We start from the raw sequence: 23294 nt of genomic DNA, 5'->3' as shown, positions 1-23294 counted from the left end.
TGTAATAAATCAATATGAAACAAGAGTAGATATTAAAAAGTGTATTTCCCCCCCTCCCCAACAGTTACATTTTTAGTGAAAATATTAAACCACACGAACAGTTCACTTTCCTTCTTGAAAAGCCTCAGTGTCAGCACTGGGAGGCCACCCCAGAGCAGCCAGAGTCACAGGGACCCCTCAGTTAACACTGCCCCCCTCTGCACCAAATTCACATTAAAGTGCTTCTCAGGCAACCAAGCCAAAATCTAGACAATCCTTTGGGCTCATTCCTGGTTTATTTTAATAAAGAAATTTCTTATCTGGCCCCAACAAAAAGGGGTAAAAGATTTACTTTCACATAGAACTTTACAAAGCTGCAACTGAATCAAAAGGAGCATTTTCATAAATAGATGTACAGTTGCTCTCATTACACAGTATTTATTTGTTCAAGATAATTTCTTCCTTGTGCTCACAAGTCTGTTCTTCCTTTTGCAGACAGTCCATGGTTTCTCTCCAGCTTTTCCCCCATTTTGAGACCACAACAGCATCCTGTCAGCAGAATTTCTGGCCATGAAAATGGTCGCGTTCTCACAGTTAGATTCCAGAATTGTCACTGTAAATAATTAACAACCATAGGAAAAGAACCAGGAACAGGTAAATTGAGTTCAGCTTTAATAGATTCTGAAACATCTCGAAGTCAGTGCAACCCACAGCAAAATCCAGAAGTTTTGTAAAAACCACCTGCACACATGAGAGGAAATGAAGTGCCTGGTTTTAGGCAGCAGTGCTGGAGACTACGTGCAGACTCCTGAGCAGTCAGTGCACCTCGGGACTTCCACTGCAGGTTTTTCAGTCTGTCAAGGTCTGTGTGTGTGTCTGAAGGCCCTGCAGCTGCAGAGAGTGAACCTGAGAGTGTCACCTGCACACTCAGTGCTGGACAGCCTGAAGCAGCACTGCTGCCTCCTGGAACAGTGCCTCAGGAACATGCTGCTAGCCTAGGACCCAGAGGATTTCCCTACCACCAAGCAGCTGCAAGGAGGGAAACCATGTACAGTTTTTCAAGTGACTAGAAACTTCAGTTTATTAAAGCCCAGTGCAAGCTGGATTTAAGTTAATGATCATTAATTGTTCCTAATGTGAGAGCTAGTCTTGTGCAGCAGTCAAAGGGTTAAAGTGGAACTCTGCAGTATTTTAAACAAGTTCACATATTCTCTATACAAATTTGGCAAATTCATGTCACAGCCTTAGATCTCACTCTTGCAATTCCTGCTAAACATCTCCAGCTCCTGTAAGGGAAGCAGGGAGGAGCCCCCGGGCAGAGGAGTGCCAGGCTGGGCACAGCCCCCTGCCCACCAGGGCTGGGCACAGCCCCCTGCCCACCAGGGCTGGGCACCCTCGGCCTCCAGCCTGGCCAGGTGGACTTCTTGAACCAAATCTGCTTTGACACATGCTCCCAAAAGAGCTCCAGGCCAGAGAGCAGCTGAGTATGGAAAAACTGATTGCATCAGAAACACTGCAGCCAAAAGGAAATCAAACCATGACTTCAAAGCCAATCAAAAAACCAAAACAACCCCCCAAAAGCAAGCGTTTATATGTGTGTAGATGTAATAAATATTGCAAAGCACATTTGTCTTTTCCCCCCCAAGTCAAAAAGTATAAAGAAATAACCAATGCACCAAAACATCAGCTTCCTGCAATGAAAACGTTGGAGTCAGCAAAATACCTGCAAGCCAGCTGAAGGGAAAGCTTTTGCATTGTCACCCAACCACAAGTTGCTTCCAGTTCTATGCAGCCAAATCAAACCCTCTTCAAATTCACAAGTTTGACCTAAATAAGCACCACAGCATGAAAAGCTTCTTTAGAAGTAGGATGTCAAGAGACTTTGTTTAAAATATAAAATAAAACGTGAGATAAAAGGTTTCCATTGGTCAAGTTTGAAAAATTGCCTTCCTTTATCCAACCACAGCCTGTCCCTTTGAGCCAACCAAAACCACACCTTTAGGTTTGTCCTGAATGAACACAGCCCGGCTGAGCTGCAAAATCTGACAGGAACAGATGGCTGTGAGATGCATTCTGAGGGTTGGGCAAAGGGAAACAACATTACAAAGGAGAAGGAATACCAAGGAACAATTAGGGTGGACAGAGGAACTTATTAATGCTCAGCCATCCTCCTCTATCTTCAGGAATCTCACTGTCCTCTCCAGTTCTGTGTTGTTCAGGTGTCCTGCAGTTACTGTCTTCTGTCTTCTGTCTCTGACCTGGAAAATGCCATCACAACATCCTCAGCACCTGCAACAACAACGGAGACAGGAAATCTGTGCCATAATTACTTCCTTTAAAGAGCAGGGGAGAGATGCAGTGCCCACAGTGTCATTCTACACATCCACACAACCACCAGGAAAGCAAAGGACAAAGCAAAGGTTTTGGAATGCCAAAACCACCACCACTGCCTGTCCCAGCCAGGTCACTGCTCAGCTCCACAGAATCCTCTTCCAGGCCTTTGCAAAGTTCAAATTCAACTCAGATGGAGCATCAGCATGCAAAATCCCTCCAGTCTTTGACCTGAAGCCTATCAAGAAGCGAATCTCAGTTTTGTGCCCCAAGCAACTTCTGCACACAAGGTAAAAGGGACTAATAAAAATGCCTCATCTGTTCTCACTGTATGATTTCCATTTCTCAGTTATCTAATCTGCTCTTCAGTTGCAATATAGCAAGAAAAGTGGTCAAAATGGTTGTAAAATCCCCTTGCTAATGTCCTTAAAAGCTAAATCAATGCTCCTGAAATGCAACTGCACTTACTTTTATACACTTCACAATTTATTTGTTATATGTACTCAAAGGAGGAAATATTAAGGACCAAGCAGTAGTAGTTTGTTTTTCATATTTAGGGCCCTTATCTTATATAAAACTACATCAAAAACTGCTCTGATGCACCCACTTGCCAGCATTCAGAGGCCCTGCAGTCATCTCCCTTTTCATCTCCTGCACAAACTGTTTCTTCCTTGATCAAAACATAAATGATATACAGCACCAGCATCCAGCTCAGCATTAACAAGCTGCCTTGTTGGTTTTAAAACACGCAGGAACTACCAGCTCCTGAAGAAAAACAAGGATTTCACTTGCAGGGACTGTGACAAAGCCTGGATGCTGGGGAGGGAGAGCCAAGCAGAGAGGCCAGGGCAGCTGCAGCAGCAGCTCTGGCACCCAGGGCTCCTCACCAGGGTCCTTTGAAGGTGCAGGAGCAGCTGGAGTCACCAGAGGCTCCCCCAGCACAGCCATCAGCTGCACTCCTGCCCAGATCTGATTGCTCTCCTGGGCTCCCCTTCCCCACATTCCCACAGGTTCCTTCAGTCCCACGCAGGAAAGGAGGTGCACCCAGACACCCCACAGCCCCTGCTCCTGCCCGCCCCAGCAGGAACCTCCCAGAGGCCACTGAGGCCACGTCTGCAGGTGTCCCCCAGCAACAGAACCTGGGTGACATTTGTCCAGAAAAAGGTCATCCACGTTTCTCAGCATAAAAGCAGGTTTTTTTCCAGCCCTGTCCTATAACCCAAACTACCCAGAGCCAAAGGAGACTGAGCTAATGAGGCTGCTCATGAAGCAGCTCCAGTGCTGTGTACAGGCACCAACAGTGCCAGAGACCAGAGCCTGTGTACAGGCACCAACACTGCCACAGACCAGAGCCTGTGTACAGGCACAAACATCTGCCAGAGAACAGAGCCTGTGTACAGGCACAAACAGTGCCAGAGAACAGAGCTGGGCCTCCTGGCTGCTGAAGAGAAGGCAGAACCTGAGCTGCTCCTGCAGGCCCACTTGGCTCCCACAACGGATGTTTTCTTACTGATCAAGTGAAGTAATGTAAAAAGCAGAGCACAGGTTATAAAGTTAAGCTGCACATGGCCAAGAGGCTGTGCCTGAGACAATGGGATGGTGAACCACGTCTGCTCTGAGCACATCCTTCACTGAGCTCTGCACTTCCAGCAATTAATGTACAGAACAATGACAAAGGCACACTTTTACCTGACCTGCATCTACACACACAGCTGCTCTCTCCACAGCTGTCCCTCTTCTGGGCACACACTTCTACCCTGAAATAGACTCACAACATATCCAGTGAAATACTCCCCATCTTTTATGAGCAAAGCATTAATTGCCACAAACCTTTGGACATTCAGATACTTCTCTCACTGTGTCTGTCTCATGCTTTCTCACCTTCATTCTTCCTACAAATTAACAATAATTAACAGGTGGGCTTATGTCCTATCTTAGAAAGTAATAGTGACAATCTTACCCCACTAACTTCCAAAAAAATCCCACTGATGTTATGTTCCAATTGCAGCTGTTTGAACTGCTGAATTTAGAGTTCTTTCACAGCACTTGTTCTTCAGTCTTAGCAAGCCAAGAGGAGCTGAAGGTCAAACGACTCCAGTGCAGGGCAGGGAAGGCTGCAGACCTCAGTGCCCTGAGCTCAGTGTCCCCAGCTGCTCCCTGCCCACCCCCAGGGCAGAAAGCTTCCCCAGGGGCTGATGCCACAGCAGGGAGCTGGACACAGAGACATAACCCAGCAGGGCACAGGCTGGATGGAAACCACAGCACCTTAACCCCAGAGGAGATGCTGACACCTCTAGCAGCTGCTGCTCCCAAGGGCTCTTTGAATGAGAGACAGATATGTACATCTGATTTGCCTGTAGTCACCTGCAGAATTAATTAAACCCCAAAAGCATTTAGAGATCAGAAGGTTTAGCCTGTTGGGAATTTCTAAAGGCTGCCAAATTTAAAAAAAGAAATTCTTCACTTCACACAAGATCTTTGCATACATACATCTCTTCAACCACCTTCCAGCAACAATCTTCTAAACATTAACTCTTCCCTGGAATTCCCAGTATTAGCATCCTAGTCTGGCATTCTAAAAATACACCATGCACTGCTGAGAGCAGCAGCACACTAAAACAAGCCTTGTGTTGAACAAAATAAAAGAGCAGAGCTCCATCTCCATTCTCCAGCAGCATCTGCCAAGCCATGAGCACGGCTCCCTGGAGCCCCACGAGCAGCCTGGGGTGGTTTTGGTGCCCCACTACCAGAGAACACTCTCACCCAGCCAGGCACTGTGTGCATCTCAGCCCTGCCCTCCCCAGGGGAGCAGCTTCCTCCAGGAACCAGCACCACACTCCTGTTGCTATAGGAACACCAGAGCTGCAAGCACCAAGGTCTCAGCACAATTCCCATCTCGTGCTTCCTCCCTGCACTGCTTCCATTTGAGAGCTGCCAGAGCCAGCCCAGCCTTTGGAAATGCAAGCAGCTGGGGACCAGGGAATATGGGGCTCATGCAGGACATGCTTCTGTGCACAGAACTTCCTGAGAGGCATTTTGCTTTACTCAAAAATACGTGAGAAAGCCTGAATTTCATCAGGTGTGAGCTGCGTTAGCTCTTGCTGCAATGCAGGCAGGACCAAAGTGGGAACATCCCAAAACAGCTCAGGATTACATCCCCTCTCCAGCACACACACTGGTTGAACTGAGATGCCTCAGGGTTCCTCAGTTATTCTTGGAGCCATAAAAACAAACAACAAACACTCCACAGATGTCAGCTAAAGAGCTCCCAGAGTAAAGAAAAACATGGATTTTGCACTTTCCTATAGGTGTTAACAATGTCTGAAAAATAAAATGACAATAATATTACACTCAATTACCATATCCCCTCTTCCAGTAAAAATAAGCATAAACTGAAGGGAAGTCTTAGCCTTCAGGCTTGATTAAAAATTACAGAGACATTCTAACATGCTTCTTGATCCAAATTAACTTCCATTGTGGATCCTTAGACAACAAACAGAGTCTCAAGGAGGAACTTTAAATGTCAGAGATACTGGTATCAGCAGTGGCTCATGGAGGGTTTATGGCACGAGCCTGAATCCAGCAGGGACAATAAAAACACACCCTGGCCCAGTGGGCACAGAGGCTGCAGTGACTGCTGTGAGCAAAGCAAGGGCTCACACAGAGTCAGACCCTGGGCAGGAGCCACAGCAGGGACACCACAGGGACAGGCTCAGCAGCCTGGCAGGTCACTGCTGCAGAGACACTCAGAACTGTTCACCATCCATCCTCAGAAACCCCCCAGCCCAAAAGAACCTTCCTGGAACTGGGGCCAGCCTGCAGCACTTTAAGGGACACACAGAAACCTGCAGGTCCATAACAAAGCTCTCAGAGTGCTCAGGCCAATGGTGATGTCATTCTGGTTTTTGGGACAAAATAGGGATGTGAAGTTAGCTTTGTGTCTTTTGTGCCTGCTGGAGGAAAATGGCTCTAAAGATACATCAGGGACACGTCAGGCTGAGAGCAACCTGTCCTACTGTGGAACAAAAGACTGAAATCCACTGAAGTGCTAACTTGGTGTAAGTTACTCCCTCAATAACACCTCTTTTTGTTGTTGTGTAAGACAAGCTGCATAAAGGAAAAAAGAAATCCTCCAGAGAGGATTTCAATGAAAACAGAGAAGTAGGGAAGAAAATTCCTTTAAGCAATCTTGGAGCAACAGCAGAGTGAGTGTGTGGACGTGCAGGGATTTCCAGCACCAGGCGATGCCATCTAGTGGAGATGGGATCTCCCTTAGGGTGGCACATCCCACACCTATGTCACTGCATTCCCAGCTCCCAGGAATTCCATACTCAGCCCTTCCTGCTCCTCTGACCCCAGGACACAGCAGAGAGCACAGGCAGCAGCAAGCAAGGAGCATTATCATTACTGACTCAGAGAAACCTGCAGAGATTTCTAAGCAAATCCAAGTCCTGAGCAATAAATTATAGCTGCTTCTGTCTGTAGAGCACACTACAGCTTCAGCACCACTGCAGAAGTAACTGTGTCCCCTGGCTGGACTTCTGATTTTATCACCTTTTCTTTGCCAAAGTGCAGGTAATTCAGCATAGATTTCATTGGGAGAAATGTAACTTTAAGGATAATGCTGAAAAATGCCAAGCTAAGTCTCCCTTAACTGAATGTTGTCTTCCTCAGTTTTTGACAAGAAACAAGAAAATTCTCACTTTAGACTGGCAGAAAAGTCGTGTATTTTGGCTCAGAATTCTTCAAGCACATCCACCTCCATCAGCCCCCAGCTATGCAAGGAATGAGCACAGCACAAGTTTGTGCAGGTGTGTTTGTAATGGATTTCCACATGTCTCAGATCTATACTACATTTCTGCTCAGATCTTTCTGGCACGAGTCTTACAATGTTCCTTCAATTCCAAACTGCACTGCATGAAGGTGAGCTGGCACGAGGGCTGTGCAGGGGGGGAGAGGAATCCACTAAGAAACATTCAGGTTCAGAAGAGATTAGTGGACTCAGAGCAGCTCCACACAACTGTTTACCAAGACTTCTGCAAAGAACGAACAAAGACAGCCTGCAGGATGGGTTTCAGCAGGTGCCAAGGGATTCTGGAAGTCCAGGAGGCTGCAGGTGCTGTTGTCTGAGGCTGCTGGCCCAGGGGAAGCAGCTCCAGGGCAGAGGGAGGGCACAGGGGGCACAGGAAGCACGGGGGGCACAGGGCAGCACAGGGGGCACAGGGCAGCACGGGGGGCACTCACCCTGGTCGATGGAGTGCTGGGGCAGCTGGCTCAGCTGGCTGTTCACCACCCCCGCGTACGTGCGCAGGAACTCCTCCTCGCTGGCCGTCAGCTGCGGGCACAGAGGTGACAGAGGTGACACCTGAGCACTCAGCAAAGCAAACCCACCCCAGCAGGCACAGCTCCCAGGGACAGGCACCACAGCACCTCTGCTCTGCTCCTCAGCACCTGCAGCACCCCTTGTGCACCCCGAGCACCAGCAAGGACACAGCAGCCAAATGGGACACCATGAACTCATGGGCAGGTTCAGTGCCACCTTAAACCAGCTGCTTCACTTGGCTCTTCTTCCAGTAATGAAGAACTTGAAATAATTTATCTATACATGCTAGTTCCAGGCATCACAAGCCTTATAGTATTTAAGCAAAAATCAATTGTGTTTAAGTGATAATTCAACAATTCAGCATTAAAACCAGACCATCACCTGCCCGTCTCAACAAGCACCACCCCAGTTAGTCCAAAGTGGCCTGAAAGCCCACAAAGGATGGGCCACGAGGTGCATCTTACGTTTGATCCCATCTTCCTGAGCATGAGCAGGACCCTCACTTTCTGCTGGATGTACATCTCCTCCGGACTCTTTCCGGGGACGCCCTCACGGTTCATTCCCCTCCTGCCAGCTCCTGGATTTCCTGCAGACACAAAATCAGGAAAGCACAAACTACAATGGGCAATGGGGTCTAATAGAGGAAAAGTTTCATTTCCAAAAGACCTGTTTTTCACTGGATATCCTGGGAGAGTAAGGAATCACATCCTTCCCCAGTGAAACCCTTAAAAATGTCAGCAGCTAAACTGGGCCCTACAAATGCAACTGAAGCATTCAGAGGCTCCTGCTCACATCCCCACAGCTCATTATCTGTGGTTACATTACTGCATGAGTAGAAAGGGAATTCTAAGAACTAGATGAAAGAATCATCCTGACAGAAGAGTCCGTGGTTTGGGGTTTTTTCCATAAATAAGCACAAGCAGAATGAAAACAGGATGCAGAATGCACAGCCATCAAGCCCACAATGGCTAAACAAAAGCTGTGTGAAATCTAAACTCTTAAGTCTTCCTCCTATTTTTCTTTTTTCCTTTATATATCATATAAAAAGGCCATTGCATTACTGTAAAAATTACTAAAATTTATGAAATGGTTTTGGAGAGAAAACAGAACTAAGAGGAGCAGGGAAAGAATATTATTTTCAAGCTGAGTTTTTGCTTCTTATTTTAATAAAGATAATTATATTATGGAATAAACAGACTGTGCTATCCAAATTCTATAGCACAAAGCATGATTGTTATAAGAGTATCTGGTAATTATTTAAGTTCCAAAACAGGGTGTTTACCACGACACAAAAACCCCAAACATTCAGGTATTCTCTTCAGCTGTTCTCAAAAACCATCTTGAACCATGTTTATTAAGCCAACAACAGTAAAAACCTTAACCTGAAATGTAAAAACGAATGGTGCTTCCAACAGCACACAATTCCAGCAGTGTCACAAACCCACCCAGCCCCTGAGCAGGGCTGTGTGGAGGAGAAATGCAGCCCTGAAGGGACCCCACAGGAGGATGGAGAGTGGGTTTGGGTGGGAGATTGGGAAGAAGAGCTTCCCTGTGAGGCCCTGGCACTGGTGCCCAGAGCAGCTGGGGCTGCCCTGGACCCCTGGCAGTGCCCAAGGCCAGGCTGGGCACTGGGGCTGGAGCAGCTGGGACAGTGGGAGGTGTCCCCATGGCAGGGGTGGCACCAGAGGGGCTCTGAGGTCCCTTCCCACCCAAACCATTCCATGCTCCCATGAGTGGATGGGGGTGGGACTCAGCCACTCCTGCACCACACACACCTCAGAGAAGTGGCTCCAACCAGGTCTTCAAGCACTTTTCACTCCCAGAACTGGGTCTGGTCCTACACCAGCCCATAAAGGTGAATTCCTGAACCCCAGTACTGAAGGGAACCCACTACACAAGGCCTGCATAGGGAAGGCTGTATCCCAGCAGGTTCAAACACAGTTTTCCCAGTAATGTTTTCCTGCAGTCATTACCAACCTCTCCTCTCACTTCATTTCCATTATTACTTTTAAGGGAAAGTAATCTGGGTGTGGAAACCGTTTAAAATTACACAGAGGCCCTCCTGAGTGAGTCAGAAGTAATGCAAACTTCAGCAGCAGCTGCTGGGACAGGCTTTGCCACCCACACTACTGAGCATGGAGATAACAGCAGTAAAAAGTGAGAAAGATCCATCACCAGTCCTTCTTGAGCATGTTTCAGTGGGAAGATCTGCATGAAGCTGACTTGCTGTAGATGGCTCTGCTTGGAAACCTGCAGCCTGTACATGTGCAAGGTGATGACTGTTGGGGCTTTTTACACAACCAGCAAACTGCTCTCTGAAGGGGGAATTCAACAACCCCTGAATTTTGCCTAGTGTCAACTCAAGTAAGTAAATTGGATTATGCTGCTGGGTTTATACTCCACAGTGCCATTTACTGAGTGCTAACAAGGGATGCCAATAGTAAGGCAATGAACAAAATAAGATACTGAGCAAGAGACATTAAGTTATACACATCCAGAGACTGATAAAACAATAAACATTGATCAAGATATCCAGTCAGTCTGAAAGGTAGGGACTGGCTCTCAATATTGTAAATACTTTACAAAAAATACTGTACTTGAAAAGGGAAGCTGCTGTACTAGTAACCAATCAACCTAGACAAGAAAAATCATGTCAAGAAAAGCTGAAATGCAGTAAGACACCTATTGTTTAAAAATGAAACAAAATGGATGGGATATCAGTAGGTGGCACCATCCACAAGCACCAAGAAAATGCCACAGCTGCCCCATGCCAAGGAGGAGGACCCCACTTCAGCACTGCCCTGCACGTCAGGGATTACAGGACCTGGCTTGGTTACTATTCACTGTTTCCACCAGAACTATCTTCTAGTTGTTTATTAATGTTCAAGCTTTAAAAAGGGGTGATGGGAATGCCTATCTAAGCCTGGCTCTTGTGAAGCAACCTTCAGCCAAGATGGGTTTGTCACGAAGCCACCCATTTAACAGCAAAGATAAAAATCCTAAAGCCTGCCCATTCAGTGAATGCTTCACACAACCAGGAAGCAGCATGGGAGGAAAAAGCACTCAATATGGCTCAAGAAATATGCACAGAGAGGTAAACTAAGCTTTCAGAGCAACAGCACTTTGCTCTCCCCACACCACACAATGACCCTGCCACCACAGCCCTTCCTACTCGATGGCACCAAAGTGAAAGGTCTTAAAACAGCACTCAGAGCCCAGCATGAGAAATGTGAACATATCTCTGTTTTCCTGTTACATAAAGCTTTCAGAAGACACAGTTTAGGATGACAACATTACCCAGCATATGCTACATGAGAAAATTTCCAAACCCACATACAAAGCTGGTCCATGCCCAGAAGACAGCACGATCCACATTTGCAAATGAAGGACTGGAAAATCTTTTCAAAACACTTACCAACTTTGTTCTCTCCAGAAAGCTACAGCAATATGCTACACATGATGAAATGTTCCTTAAGCAGCGTTTCCCTGCCCCCACAAATCCCTCTGGCTCAGGGATGAGTGGTCACTGCCCCATCCCCAACCAACAAAACACCAGATTCCTGTGCCAACGTACCTGCTTCTAGAAACCACAGGAGATCAGATAATCCACGTGTGCAGTCCTGATCAGTGACTGGAGCTGGAAAAATGTGTGAGGGAACTGCCCTGCGAAAACAAATGAGCAAAGAATTACAGAACATCCACAGCTGAACCCCAGGAAGATCCTTAATTCAACACACCTTCACTCCCTGCTTCAGGACACGCTCTAGGTGAAATTCAAAAAACTGCATGATTGTTTGGAGCTGTTAAACATAAGAACTTTATGTTTAAAGTTTTTTAAAATCAAGCCATTCTTCAGCTGCAAGATTTCCACCCTGACCATAGCAATGACATTCCCAATCACTTGGGAATGAATTGCACTCAAGCTTTGCATTCTTTAGGAAGCTTTTGGCACAAAAGCCAGCTGAAGCATCCTGGCCCCAGCAGAGAAGCACGGGGATCTCAGCTAAGGTCTGGGAATCGTGTGGCTGGCACTGCAGGAAGAGAGGCCAAAGGCTGGTTAATGCAGAATGCACTCTTCTATCAGATCTGGAACTGGTCTCTCCAGGTGAGGGTGAGGCAGATGTGCAGAGCCAACAGGAAAGTTTGGGCTGCCTGTGCTCACCTCTGGCAGCAGAACGTGGATCTGCTCCCCAGTGTCCATTCGTTTCTCACAAAGAAGACTGACCCATGCATTTCAAAAGCTGCAGTGCTAGTCAGGAATGACTGAATTCTTCACTAAACTCTGTTAAAACACTAAATGCTTCAAGCTTGTCCTGCTGCATCCAACACACTGCAAATGGACATAATTGGGTCACCTAATTCTCCCTTGTTTGCCAGGCACAGGCCATGAAATTTAGCTCTCATTTATTTCTAAGATGATTCACATGACAGAATAATAAACAACAAAGATCTGTATATTACAGCCAGCACTGCCAGCCCAGCTTTGCCAAAGCAATCATCTGAGTTTGGAAACACTCCCTCCCCTTCCCCAGCATTCAGCAAGCTGTCCTGCAGTCCAGCACCTCCCTCCCCACGCTGCCTGCCGAGGGCTGGGTGAGGATCCCAGGAATTCCTTCAGCTCAGCAAGGCCCAGCACCGGACTGGGCAGAGCCAGGAACGCCTGACATCCCCATCTGCCTCCCTGCAAAGCCTCTCCTGGCTGGGAAAGGCTGTGCAGCCCTGGCCTGGCACACCAAGCACGAGCACCTCACTCAGCCCTGTGGACTGGGGCTGCAGGCTCTGGAGGGCAGCAGGCAGAGGGAGCAGACACGGCTTGGGAACGAGCAGGGGCAGGTAATTCTGCACCTAAAAACACCCGGGCTGCTCTGCAGGGGCACCACCCAAGTAATGAACAGCTCAGGACTTCCAATTGTCCCACTAGCATTAGGGGATACCTCCTCACCTCTCCTCACTGCTCCTTGTTCTGAAAAGTCTCTAATGAAAATAAAATATATTTCTTCCCAAAAATGAATTAGAAGAGCACAGTGGCTTTCTCTTCAATCACTGAACCCAGACACAACAGTACCTAATGAAAAATACTGTAACTGCAGTTAGCTTTCCCTTTTATTCTTCTTTCCTAACTAGGTTTAGAACATCAGCTATTGGGGTTTCACTTCAAAAAAATGTAGACAGGAGAAATCTGTACTCAGTCTCAGTTTAACTTGTCTGTTTTACCAACAGATGGAAACAGCTCCTCAGGAAACTCAAGCCTCACCAGCAAGAACTGTTTTGACTGAACGCCTTCAGAAGAAGATTCCAACACACAGCAACTGAAAATTACAGATTTCTAACTGTATTTCCTTCACTTCCACCTACACTGGTGTGAATTCAAAACCTGGAAGGAACTTTCTGCTGGACAATGCCACAGATCAGTTTATAATTAAGAACCCCCAAATTCTTCTCACTCCCCTCCTGTCCTCTTTTTAAATAAACAAAAATTTCACATCTCAAAAGAAAAAGAGACACGCTGAAAGAATTGCATCTTTATAAATTGTGCATAAAGAAGTTACTTAAGCATCCCATTCAGTTTTAAAGCCATGCTTATTTAATGCAATGAGAATGCAACATGAGCTTTTGTTCCTCCAAATTTCATATTCTCCCCCACACTGCAGTCCTCTGTAATGCTGAAATTCCTAAGGACCACACTTTACTGGTATGGGAGAACACAAAGTGCAACCGAGGAATCTGCACAGGGGGAAGAAAATGGGAAGAAAACAAAAAGGCAGTAAGCTGTTGGAAAATGTAGTATTTTACATATTCAGCCTCAATAATTTAGGGTACTTAGAGCAGCCATCTGGCAGGTTCTTTAAAGCCTAAGTCACAGCTGACTACCTCTTTAATATCTTGTAGCATTTCCAGTTATAGCCAAAAGAAACCCAACAGGAGCTAGTTCAGCTACAATTTATTTTTTTGTTGAATCTGACTGGTTCTGTCGAAGGCAGCGAAACCCCTCAATTAATGGGAAAGGATTACAAAGCTCAGCTGAGGAGCCATGGTGAACAAACCCGAGCACTGCAGGCTCCCTTTGCTCGACACCAGTGGAGTTCAGAGCAGCAGGAAGGGCCCCTTTGGCTCTCTGATATCATTAGCAAGGTTAAGCCATTCCCCTCCACGAGCACTTCAGTGCTTAAGCCTGGTCATACTGGGAAGCTTGGAAGTGCAAGGGGATGCTGCCCCTCATTTCAGCCTTGTTAATTTTCAAATGACATTTTCCAGAGAACAGTTAAGAGCCCAAAAAACCTTCCAAGCTGGAGCCTGAAACCTGAAGTCAGGAACCAGAGTCTGCTACAAATTTTCCTCTAATTCATTCTGACTCATGACCTTCAGTCACAGGCAGCTGGAGACTGGATTAATTCCCCTCTCCAGAGGGATACAATGAAGAATTCATAACAGCTACCTATTTATAGGTGAACAGTATGAACTGAAATATTTAACATGGGGTTTTTTTGTCTTCGTTTTTATGTTCAGTGCTACCTTTTAGCTGACTTCAGAATCTGAACCCCAGGGTCAGATTTAGGTCAATTTACTGCTGGAACTCCCAGATGTGGTAGGTTCACATCTCTTAAATGTTAGATTTAAATTTTTAACGAGACACTACAGTCCTCCTTCTTGAAGGAGGACAGGAAACAGCCCCAAACACTGCCATTTATTCATGAAACATTTATGAACACAAGCAGGGGTTTTTCTCCCCAGTGCTGGAACACCTTTCAGAGCTTCAAAATGGGCTTCAAAACTACCAATGAAGTGCATTCCACAGAGCTTCCCAATATACCAGAACAGTTCTTACATCAATGCTCAAGCTGACTTAAAAAATAAATTTTAAAAATCCTGCTATCATAATCAGCACCTTCATGAAATTAAAATGTGCCTCCTGACCTTCAGGCACACACAAACCAGACGATTTCCCCCCACTTCCCTCAAGGACAAGACACCTCTCACATCTCAGTTGAAAGAGGCAGCACAGGGTTTTAGGTAGTTCACGTCAGTCAGCTTGAAGCCTCTGAAATTAAACGTAGTAACAGCAACAAAACCTGAAAAAAAGCCTTTCATTCCACAAAGGTATTCACACTTCAAAGATGAATGTGTCAAAAAGTCTTTAAAAAGTGACAGTGCTTCACAGAGAGCAGTTTATACCCAAATTGCACCCCAGCCCAAGAGACAGCTCCAGTGCTTTACTCACGATGCTCCCAACAGCTGGATGGACAGTGCTGCTCTTGTCCCAACCATGGGCATCTTCCACAGAGGCTCAGGCACCTCTTCTCCTATTTAAAACAAAGCTACAAATCTTCTAGGCAGGAAATTAGGCACTAATGACAGATAGCAAATGACTTAATTACCAGGTATCCCACTGAAGAATCACTGCTAAAAAGTGCTCAGCATCCATCATTAAAATAGAGCAGTGCAGCCAAGCTTTGTATGGATCTATCTGTAAATATTTTATTTCAGAAACAGAAGATTTCTGGAGTCAAACTCCCTGTGCTGGGGTGCCCAACCTCTCCCAGCCCAAGCACACAGTGCTGGGTGCAGCTAACCTGAAATGGCAGAGAGCACACGTGGTGGCACAGAAAGGCTTTCTCTCCAGTGTGTGTACATATATCTACATATTTTTTCTGTAGGTATTTATAGGCATTTCTCTGGTACTCATTGACACAGGATCTACAGCCAGCCAGGTATTAGTGAGGGCTCCCAGTGTGCTGCCCTGTAATTTTTACTGACATCTGAACATCATTATTGCCAGGTCACAGCCATTTCACACTGCAAATGCCTATAAATCTGTTATACTAGAAAGATTATGGCTAACTAGATTTTTTTAACAGCAATTAAAATGTGAGCTGTTATTAGGTTAGTGACTAGTTACCATTTTAGTGTTTTGCAACAGTGTATCAAAGTACATTGTTAGGACCAGAGACTCTCAGATTAATAGTTCTTTACTACCAAAATTGTGTAACCATTGGACAGCAACATGAAAGTGTTCTGGCCTCGTACATCAATAAAATCTGCTGTAAGATGTGACAAACACAGCCCTTATGTCTCCTAGTTATCTTGCCTCTTTAGGGAAAAAACCCCCAAACTTCAGTCCTGCTTTCCCCATGGATGCTCTGAATAACGAAAAAAAGCAAAGAAGAGGTTTCAGTTCTGAATCAAGGCTCAATTTTCAAAACCATTTAAAGAGATCTATTATTAATAGCTCTTGCTGTGAGCTGAACTAGAATTAATGGCTCTTTGTCTAAGATGGCCACATGCCTCAGTCATGTCTGTGGTGCCAAGCAGAGCACAAACTCTGCCTCCTCAGTGACCCCTGAGCAGCAGCAGTGCTCCTGCATAGTATGGGCAGGAGACTTTTGCTCCTAAAACCTTCATCAAACAATAATCCACGAGACCTTTCCTAGACAGTGTCCATAGATTGGTCTCAGTAGAGTATGCCAAGCATGCCAACTTCTCTCTTCTCTGAAGGACTTACTAGAAACAAAAAGCACAAGAGAAGGATTTTTGTTCCTTTCTTAGGTCACCAAACAAGACTGTGCTGTGAAGATATCTGATGGACAGAGGAGGGAGGAAGGAAAGAAGTCCTTGTCAGTTCTAAGAGAGGACTTCTAACATTCACTGGTTTAAAACAAATTCCTGATTACACACCAATTTTACCACGGACAATTACCAATTTTACCACGCTTTCCCTATGTTTTGGCCAAGTGGGATTGCAAGGAAGGAAATCTTGCCTCCAAGAGACTTTGTATTTCTCAGGAAAATGGATGCAATTTCCTTCCTGCCTAGCCACAATTCTGAATGTTACCTTAATTCCACGAGCTGTGAACTGTGACATAAAGCTGCATGAGGTCAGTGGTCTGAGAGCTGGAGTCCCTTCAGCACTGAACAAACACAGAGGAGAGGAGAGGAGAGGAGAGAAGGAGCCCGGGGACTGCAGGGCTGGGGGCTCCAGCAGCCCCCAGCAGTTCTGGGACTGAGCAATTCCCGAGCACAGCGGAAGGACCACAGGCCAGACACAACACACGTATGGTTGTAAGGCAACCACAGGTAAAAACATTAATTTAGGCTAATCAAACTGCAATACATAGTGACAGTAACAACAGGAGTCAGCCCAGAGACCATTCACAACAAACCTGAGAGCGGCCGATCCTCACACACGTTAAAACCACCGCAAGAGCCCAGAGCACGTCAGGGTTCCCAGGGGCAGGATGCACCCAGCCAGCACCAATTTAAGGCAGAATGGGCAAAGAGAATGACTGGAAGAGCAGGCAGATTTCTGCCAAACCATAAGCACAGTCAGGTACCCTCTGTTATGGTTAGCTGCTCAACAAGAGGAAGGAGCTGACAGCAGTTACACCTACAACTGCAGCTACCGAGAGCAACGAAATGAACCCATGAAAAACAAGGGGCCAAACTGCAGTGCTCTTCCACACACAGGACTTTATTTAAAGATTAAAATGTGTTTTGTAAAAGTTAGTGATCTAAGAATGAGTGAAGCAGTAAGAGAATGGTGGCAGCTTGATGTGAATTGTGAAAGGCTTATTTTACCAAGTTCACTGTAGCTGCTGACCAAGAGTTCACCAATAAAAGTTCTGTTTAGCAAAACCTGATGTTCCTGACCTCTGAAGTTCAGCAAAACCTTTCACGAATTCCACATAAACCAACGAGTATTATTTGGCATCTACAGACATTCCTGAAAAAGGCAGCTAAGAAGACATGAATGCTCCTATTTTTCTCAATTTGGCATCAACTCTTGAAGTTAATTATGTTGTAAGTGTTATTGCTGATTGGTTTTGCATAAACATTCAGTTAACTGTGTTTATCTTGAAGTCTGATATTGCCTCCCCCGACCAACTGAGCAAGCTGCCAAGGCACAAAGAAATTTCCAGTTTTCCACAGAAGATCCAACACACTCAAAGTTAGGAAACTCCATTAAAATGACATTAAAATGGCAACAGGCACCAGCGATCCCTGCAGCTGCACTATCCCCTCCTCAGCTCCACAAAGAGCCCTCCTTCAGTAGTTTACCTTAAGCTGTTTCAGGATTTATATTCCTCCTTTACAGCAATTCTGCTGTAAAAATTTAGGTCACATTTCCTTTAAGGGTGCACATCCATGTGTACTTATTTAAAGCTCAAGGAAATTAATTAAAAGCTCCTCACTGACTTCACTGTGCATTGAATCAGGACCTGGATGAGTTCAGAGGCAAAACAATTACACTTTAATTAAACATCTCCACCTTCATGTGAGGTAGTCAACTAATTTTATGGAAGGATGAAGTGAGTCAGAAGGTTTCTGAGCTTGGTCATGGTCATAAACAGAGTTGATTACCTAAGTGATTTCCATATTTTTTAGCTGCCCTCATAACACAGAGAAAATGGACTTGGTGAAAAATCAAATAAATTCTTGGTCTGTGTGTTTGCATGGAATAAAACAGAACATCCTGAGACAAGTGGAATTGTTGTACAAATTTACTGACCCCACCTCTGCTCCCCAATCAGTAGCTCATTTAGTCAGTCACAGGAATTCCAATAATGCAAGAAATTGAAATTATTAGGAGGGTTTTTTTTGAGATTTTTAGGCTGTCTTGTATATTTTTAAGAAGCATGAATAATTATATCTATATTATTTTTGAAAACAGAAATAGGCTTGGCAGATTTGATACTTGTAAAACCTTGGATGCATTTACTGAAAAGCAAGAAGTACGACTCCACTTCCTGAATTCAGACTGACATTTAAAGCATACAGAAGCTCTGTGACATTCTGTCAGATCACCAGCAGTGAGCAGAAACAAGAATGAGCTTTCTTCACTTTTTCAAGCATTGTTATATAATGCTTCCTCAACACTAAGGCTGAAAATAAATCTGAGAGTCAGGAGAGTATTCCCTCATTCTAGTACTAACTAATGGGTTTTGGTTAATTTGCTGATCCCTGATGTCCTCTCACTTCTAGTTTTGCTCCCTCTGCTCTATCTGCACTCCCATGCCAATGGATGCTCATGGACAGGACACAGCTCTTCAAAGGGAAAAAGAACTGTAACAGTCCTCCATTCTTGGAGATATAACACTGAAAAAAGTGTTTTGGGGTTTTTTTCCTAAATGAAGTTACTTGGTAAAAAGTTTCCAGCACATTTCAAACCCATTTACATATAATTTCTCCCTAGTACTTAGAAGCAAGACCATTAAATTACCAACACTGGATGTGGTAACAATGTTTTTGTTCCAATAATTTATATCTCTGGTACACATCACCATCAAAACTGGGACCAGACACACAATAGCTTTAGCCCAGAACACAAGCATTTGGCACATTTGTCAGGACTGCAATTTTCCCAACCACTTCTGCTGCCTCTGTCCCTGCTGCATTTCAGCAGGAAATCCAATCTGATGACAGCGTGCAGTAAAAGAGAGAAGTACAGTTTTGCCTCTGTATGTATAGAAACATTTCTGATACCAAATCCTTTTTTTGGGAAAAAAATTCTCCTGGAAGTTTCTCCCAGCATCCCCAACAGCAGCCTCCAAAAGCCTGTTTCCTTTCTGTGCACAGCACTTGGGTGGATGTTTGATGCTTCAAACTAGGTCAGATGCTCAGGAGGGTGCTTTGTAGTCAACAACCAACTTAGGAAGTGAAATACTTGGTAAAAACCATAAATGTTTGTGTTGGTTACAGATGACAAACATTTTGGAGAGGAAAAACTTATATTAAACACATATAAATAGATCTATTTCTGACAAGCTGTTTCCTAGGCAAAGCATCAACCTTGACAGCTTTACCACATCAGGCACTCTTAGGTGTTAGCTCTGTTTGCCCACATGCAACTGCAGGATGATTTTTAATTTTTGGCAGATACGGATCACAGTCATTGTTAGCAGTTACAAAATCTAGGTTTTGTTTCCGTTCACTTTTGGTTTGTTTAGAAAACAACACAAACTGTTTTGGAAACGCCTCTGTCCTCTTGCGAAGTGAGGCACTCTCAAACCTGGAGGGGAGAAGGATGGGGGGCAGCAGAGGGGACACAGCTCCAGACTTCCCACAAGGCTGGCACTCAGAACTCGCTTTCCAAGCACTCCACAGGACGCTCTGTCAGTGACAGCAGCAGTAACTGGTTTGGTCAGACAGGGCCAGGGCTGCTGCTCACTGTGAGCACCCCACAGGATTCTCTGTCAGTGACAGCATCAGTAACTGGTTTGTTCAGACCGGGCCAGGGGCTGCTGCTCACCGTGAGCCACAGCCCCCAGCCCCTGCCAGGGCAGCCCCCGCGCTGCTGATGGCACAGGGGCTGGCACAGGGACTCCTGCCAGCCCAGGGGATGGCTTCCCTGCTGAAGATTTCACTGCACTCCCACCTGGAGGTCAAGAAGAACCCTGAAAGCACTTTCCTACTGTGTAACTTTTCTATAACTTGTTGCAAGGCTTACAATGAACCAAAAGAGAAAACTGCTTTAAAGCAGATTTGGGTCCAACTCATTACCAATTAAGTTTTCCAAAATGGCCTTTGCTCCTGCAGTTGTTCAGTCCTACACACTTCATAGATTTATTATTTCTGTGTGCCACATCAACTAAGAGAGCACACAGACCCCCAGCAGCTCTGAATTTCACTGAGGGAGCGGCTGGTTTCTCCCAAGATGCCAAAGATACAATAACTGATGATGCTTTTCCAGCTAAGGGCAAAGTGAAGCAACAGAAATGTATCTGAAGTACACCTGTCACCCTTTTCCAGATGAATCTGTTTGTCAAGGCAAATGAGCTTGTAGCTTGGTAAGAAAACCAGCCTGTATTTGTAAAAGAGTAATACATAGCTTTCTGTATGCTCCCTCACCTTGAATACCTGTGCTTTCAGAATAAACCCCACTGAAGTACATGTCCAGCCTCATTTTTTCACCATTTACATAGAGGTTCTCCTTCAGCAGGCTATTTCACATCACACATGAGCTCCAAAAATAACCAAGGCCAAAAGAAACTGAAAGCCTGTAAGTTCAGCAGCCAAAAAAAAAAAAAAAGAAAAAAGTAGGATTTTGTAAATGTATTGAAAAATATGTTCTTAAATACTTGCTAATCATGCCTCTCACCATACTGGAGCCAGCTTAGACCAGGACTGTGAGCTAGCACAACTAACTTGCCTCCAAAGTCTGCTGGAGTTTGGTGTTTTGATTCTTTTTTTAAATCCTCACATCTGCAGAATGTCTCGGGCTCATCTCACAGAGCATCAAAGCTCATCCTGTTCAACATGCCAAGATGAAGAATGGACAAATAAAAGATGATATACAACAGAGCAAAATATTCTCTTCTTGAAGAGAAAGCAAACCTGAGGCTGTGAGGCAAACGTGCCCTGATGAAGCACATCTGGACACTGAGCAGAAGCAAGGATCACGTCTCATCTGTCTCTGATACGTTCTGATCCGGAGGGTGATGCTGTCCCTCTCTCACGTATCTTCCCAACAGGTAAAAAACTAACGTGTGCCAACAAATACCGTCCATATAAACTGCAAGTTACCGAGTGCTGCCTCAGAGGCTCTAGAAACCCCATTTTTAGCCAAGGCAGGATTACCCCCGAGGGAAGCCCTTCAGTAAACGCTGTCCGAGAGGCGTTTTGGCAGGAGGGCCGGGATGCCGAGGGCACGGCGGGCTGCCCCGAGCAGCCCCAGCGCTGGCTGGCACCTGCCGGCCCAGCGCACCTTCGGCAGCGCCGGGAACGCTCCAGCTGCCGCCGCAGCGCGGCCATGCCTGGGGTGGGACAGCGGGGAGCAGGGCGCCTCGTGACGGAAGGGGTGATGCCAGAAAATGAAAAAGGCACCTCCCGTACCTGCGCCGCGGGGCCAGGGCCTGCCAGGGGCCGGGGAGCGGCGCCGGCGGGGCGGCAGCGCGGAGCGGGGAGGCCCGGAGCGGAGCGGAGCCGGCCCGGAGCGGAGCGGAGCCGGCCGAGCGCCTTTGTTCCCGGCCGCGCACAAAGGGCACCGCGCTCACCTGGTGCGGGGCCGGCGGCCCCGGCGCTCCGGCGGCTCGGGCGGCGGCGGGGCGCGCTCGGCACGGGCGGGCGAGAGCAGCGGAGCGGAGCCGAGCGGAGCCGCCTCCTCCTCCTCCTCCTCCTCCGTCGTGACTCACCGCGGCGGCCCGAGGGAGGTGCCTGGGCGGCTCCGGGGGAGGGACCCGCCGCGTCCCGGCGCCCAGGGCAGCGGCGGCGCCGCAGGCAGCACCCGAGAGCCGGCCGGGAGGAAGGGGCGGGGACCGGGGCCCGGCGGGGAAGGGGCGGGCACGGCCGGGCCGGGGAAGGGGCGGGCACGGCCGGGCCGGGGAAGGGGCCGGGCGGACACGGCCGGGGAAGGGGCCGGGCAGGCGGGCGGGCCGGGGAAGGGGCCGGCAGGGCGGGCCGGGCCGGGGAAGGGGCAGCTCCTGCCGGACCCCGCCGCGTTCCCCCGCGGGCCCCCGCTCCGCCGGGACACGGCGGCACGCACTCACCCGAGAAACACCCTCCGGAGGGACGCGGTGCCGGGGCTCCTGCTGTCCCTCCCGGTCCGCCCGAGATCCATCCCAGCGGGGCAGCTGGGTAACACCGCGCTAAGAAAGTTGAAGGCACTGCAACATCCAGTACAGCTTGAGCTAATTCAGCCAATACAGACAATGCCAACCTCCAAATAGAATCAGTGGTCATTTGGTCATTGCAGCACTCAAAAAATAAAGTAATGCTTCATCTACATTGACGGAAGAAGAGTAAAATCCCAGTGAACACAGAGAGGAATTAATTAAAACTTAAACCCAAAGAAGACAGAAGCCACCAAAGGCTCCTCAGCCTTCTCCACCACTCATGTGCATTATGGTTTCCCACTAGGTTAACAGTAACCCTGCTTCCTCACAGGGTGCATTGGTGAGGCAGCAAGGCAAGTACAATTCCTGGAGATGAAAATGCTTTGTGAACCAAGTGTTATTTAGTAAAACGCATCTGTTTTCCACTCGGTATTTAACTTAATTGCATAAAGATAGTCACAGTAATGAAATAGGTGGCACTTCCTTTAACAGCTTGATACTTAATGACATCAAAGCCCGATGCCACTGAAATCCAAACCCCACTGCCAGCTAATGAAGGGCTTAACATGAAAGCCTCTGCAAAGAGCAAACCCAAGCCTCTGACAGGAACAGGAATGGTGCAAATGTGCTGGGATCTGAGATCACTGGCACATACCCACAGCACAGCAGGCAGTAATGATTATTAATTATTTAAGAAAAGAACATAAGAGCTCCAGCATAAGCTGAAAAAAATATGCAGAAGCATTGCACTGGGATCCTCCAGTTGGATTACTGTTAATTAGCACAGTACATGAGTCTGAGGGAAAGATCTAAAAGCATCTTATGCTAGTGGGAGCATATAATTAAGTCATCATTTGCATCCTTGCAATAGTATGAATTTCCTTACTGATAACATCATGGGCACAACACCATTTTATGACTAAGTACTGTCTAGCTCTCCTAATTCAGCTGGCTGACTGTACAGCAGTGCAATGCAATCTTACACATCATCAATTTAACATCCTGCATTTATTTCGGAAAGGTTTTAGCAGGGAGAGATACCACATGGCTTCCTCTAGCCTAGGAGAATTTTAGATTTATTTTCTTAAAGCTGAGCTCCTGCCCCACCTTAGTTT

At 46.6% G+C, this 23294-nt stretch overlaps 1 protein-coding gene across 5 annotated transcripts; it reads right to left on the bottom strand.

Moving 5' to 3' along the window:
- Positions 1 to 256: 256 nt before the first annotated feature.
- Positions 257 to 21857, bottom strand: CTNNBIP1 (catenin beta interacting protein 1). 5 transcript variants are annotated; one of them, XM_041460324.1, is made up of 5 exons: positions 21622 to 21857; positions 11208 to 11296; positions 8098 to 8219; positions 7555 to 7645; positions 257 to 2237 (listed from the first exon to the last, which is right to left on the bottom strand). In XM_041460324.1, exons 3-5 carry the CDS (start codon positions 8191 to 8193, stop codon positions 2110 to 2112), a joined length of 315 nt encoding a protein of 104 aa, XP_041316258.1. In that variant the 5' UTR covers positions 8194 to 8219; positions 11208 to 11296; positions 21622 to 21857; the 3' UTR covers positions 257 to 2109. The 5 variants fall into 5 exon arrangements, with proteins under 5 accessions (XP_041316258.1, XP_041316259.1, XP_041316256.1 ...); XM_041460325.1 differs by lacking the exon at positions 21622 to 21857 and adding an exon at positions 21461 to 21482; XM_041460322.1 differs by lacking the exon at positions 21622 to 21857 and adding an exon at positions 14853 to 14931 and having other exon boundaries at positions 8137 to 8219.
- Positions 21858 to 23294: the final 1437 nt, after the last annotated feature.

This window comes from Pyrgilauda ruficollis, unplaced genomic scaffold (genome assembly GCF_017590135.1).
Source record: "Pyrgilauda ruficollis isolate IOZ18807 unplaced genomic scaffold, ASM1759013v1 scaffold141, whole genome shotgun sequence".
NCBI lineage: Eukaryota > Metazoa > Chordata > Aves > Passeriformes > Passeridae > Pyrgilauda > Pyrgilauda ruficollis.
The sequence above is the reverse complement of the archived record's forward strand: the minus strand, read 5'-3'. Positions and strand labels throughout refer to the sequence as shown.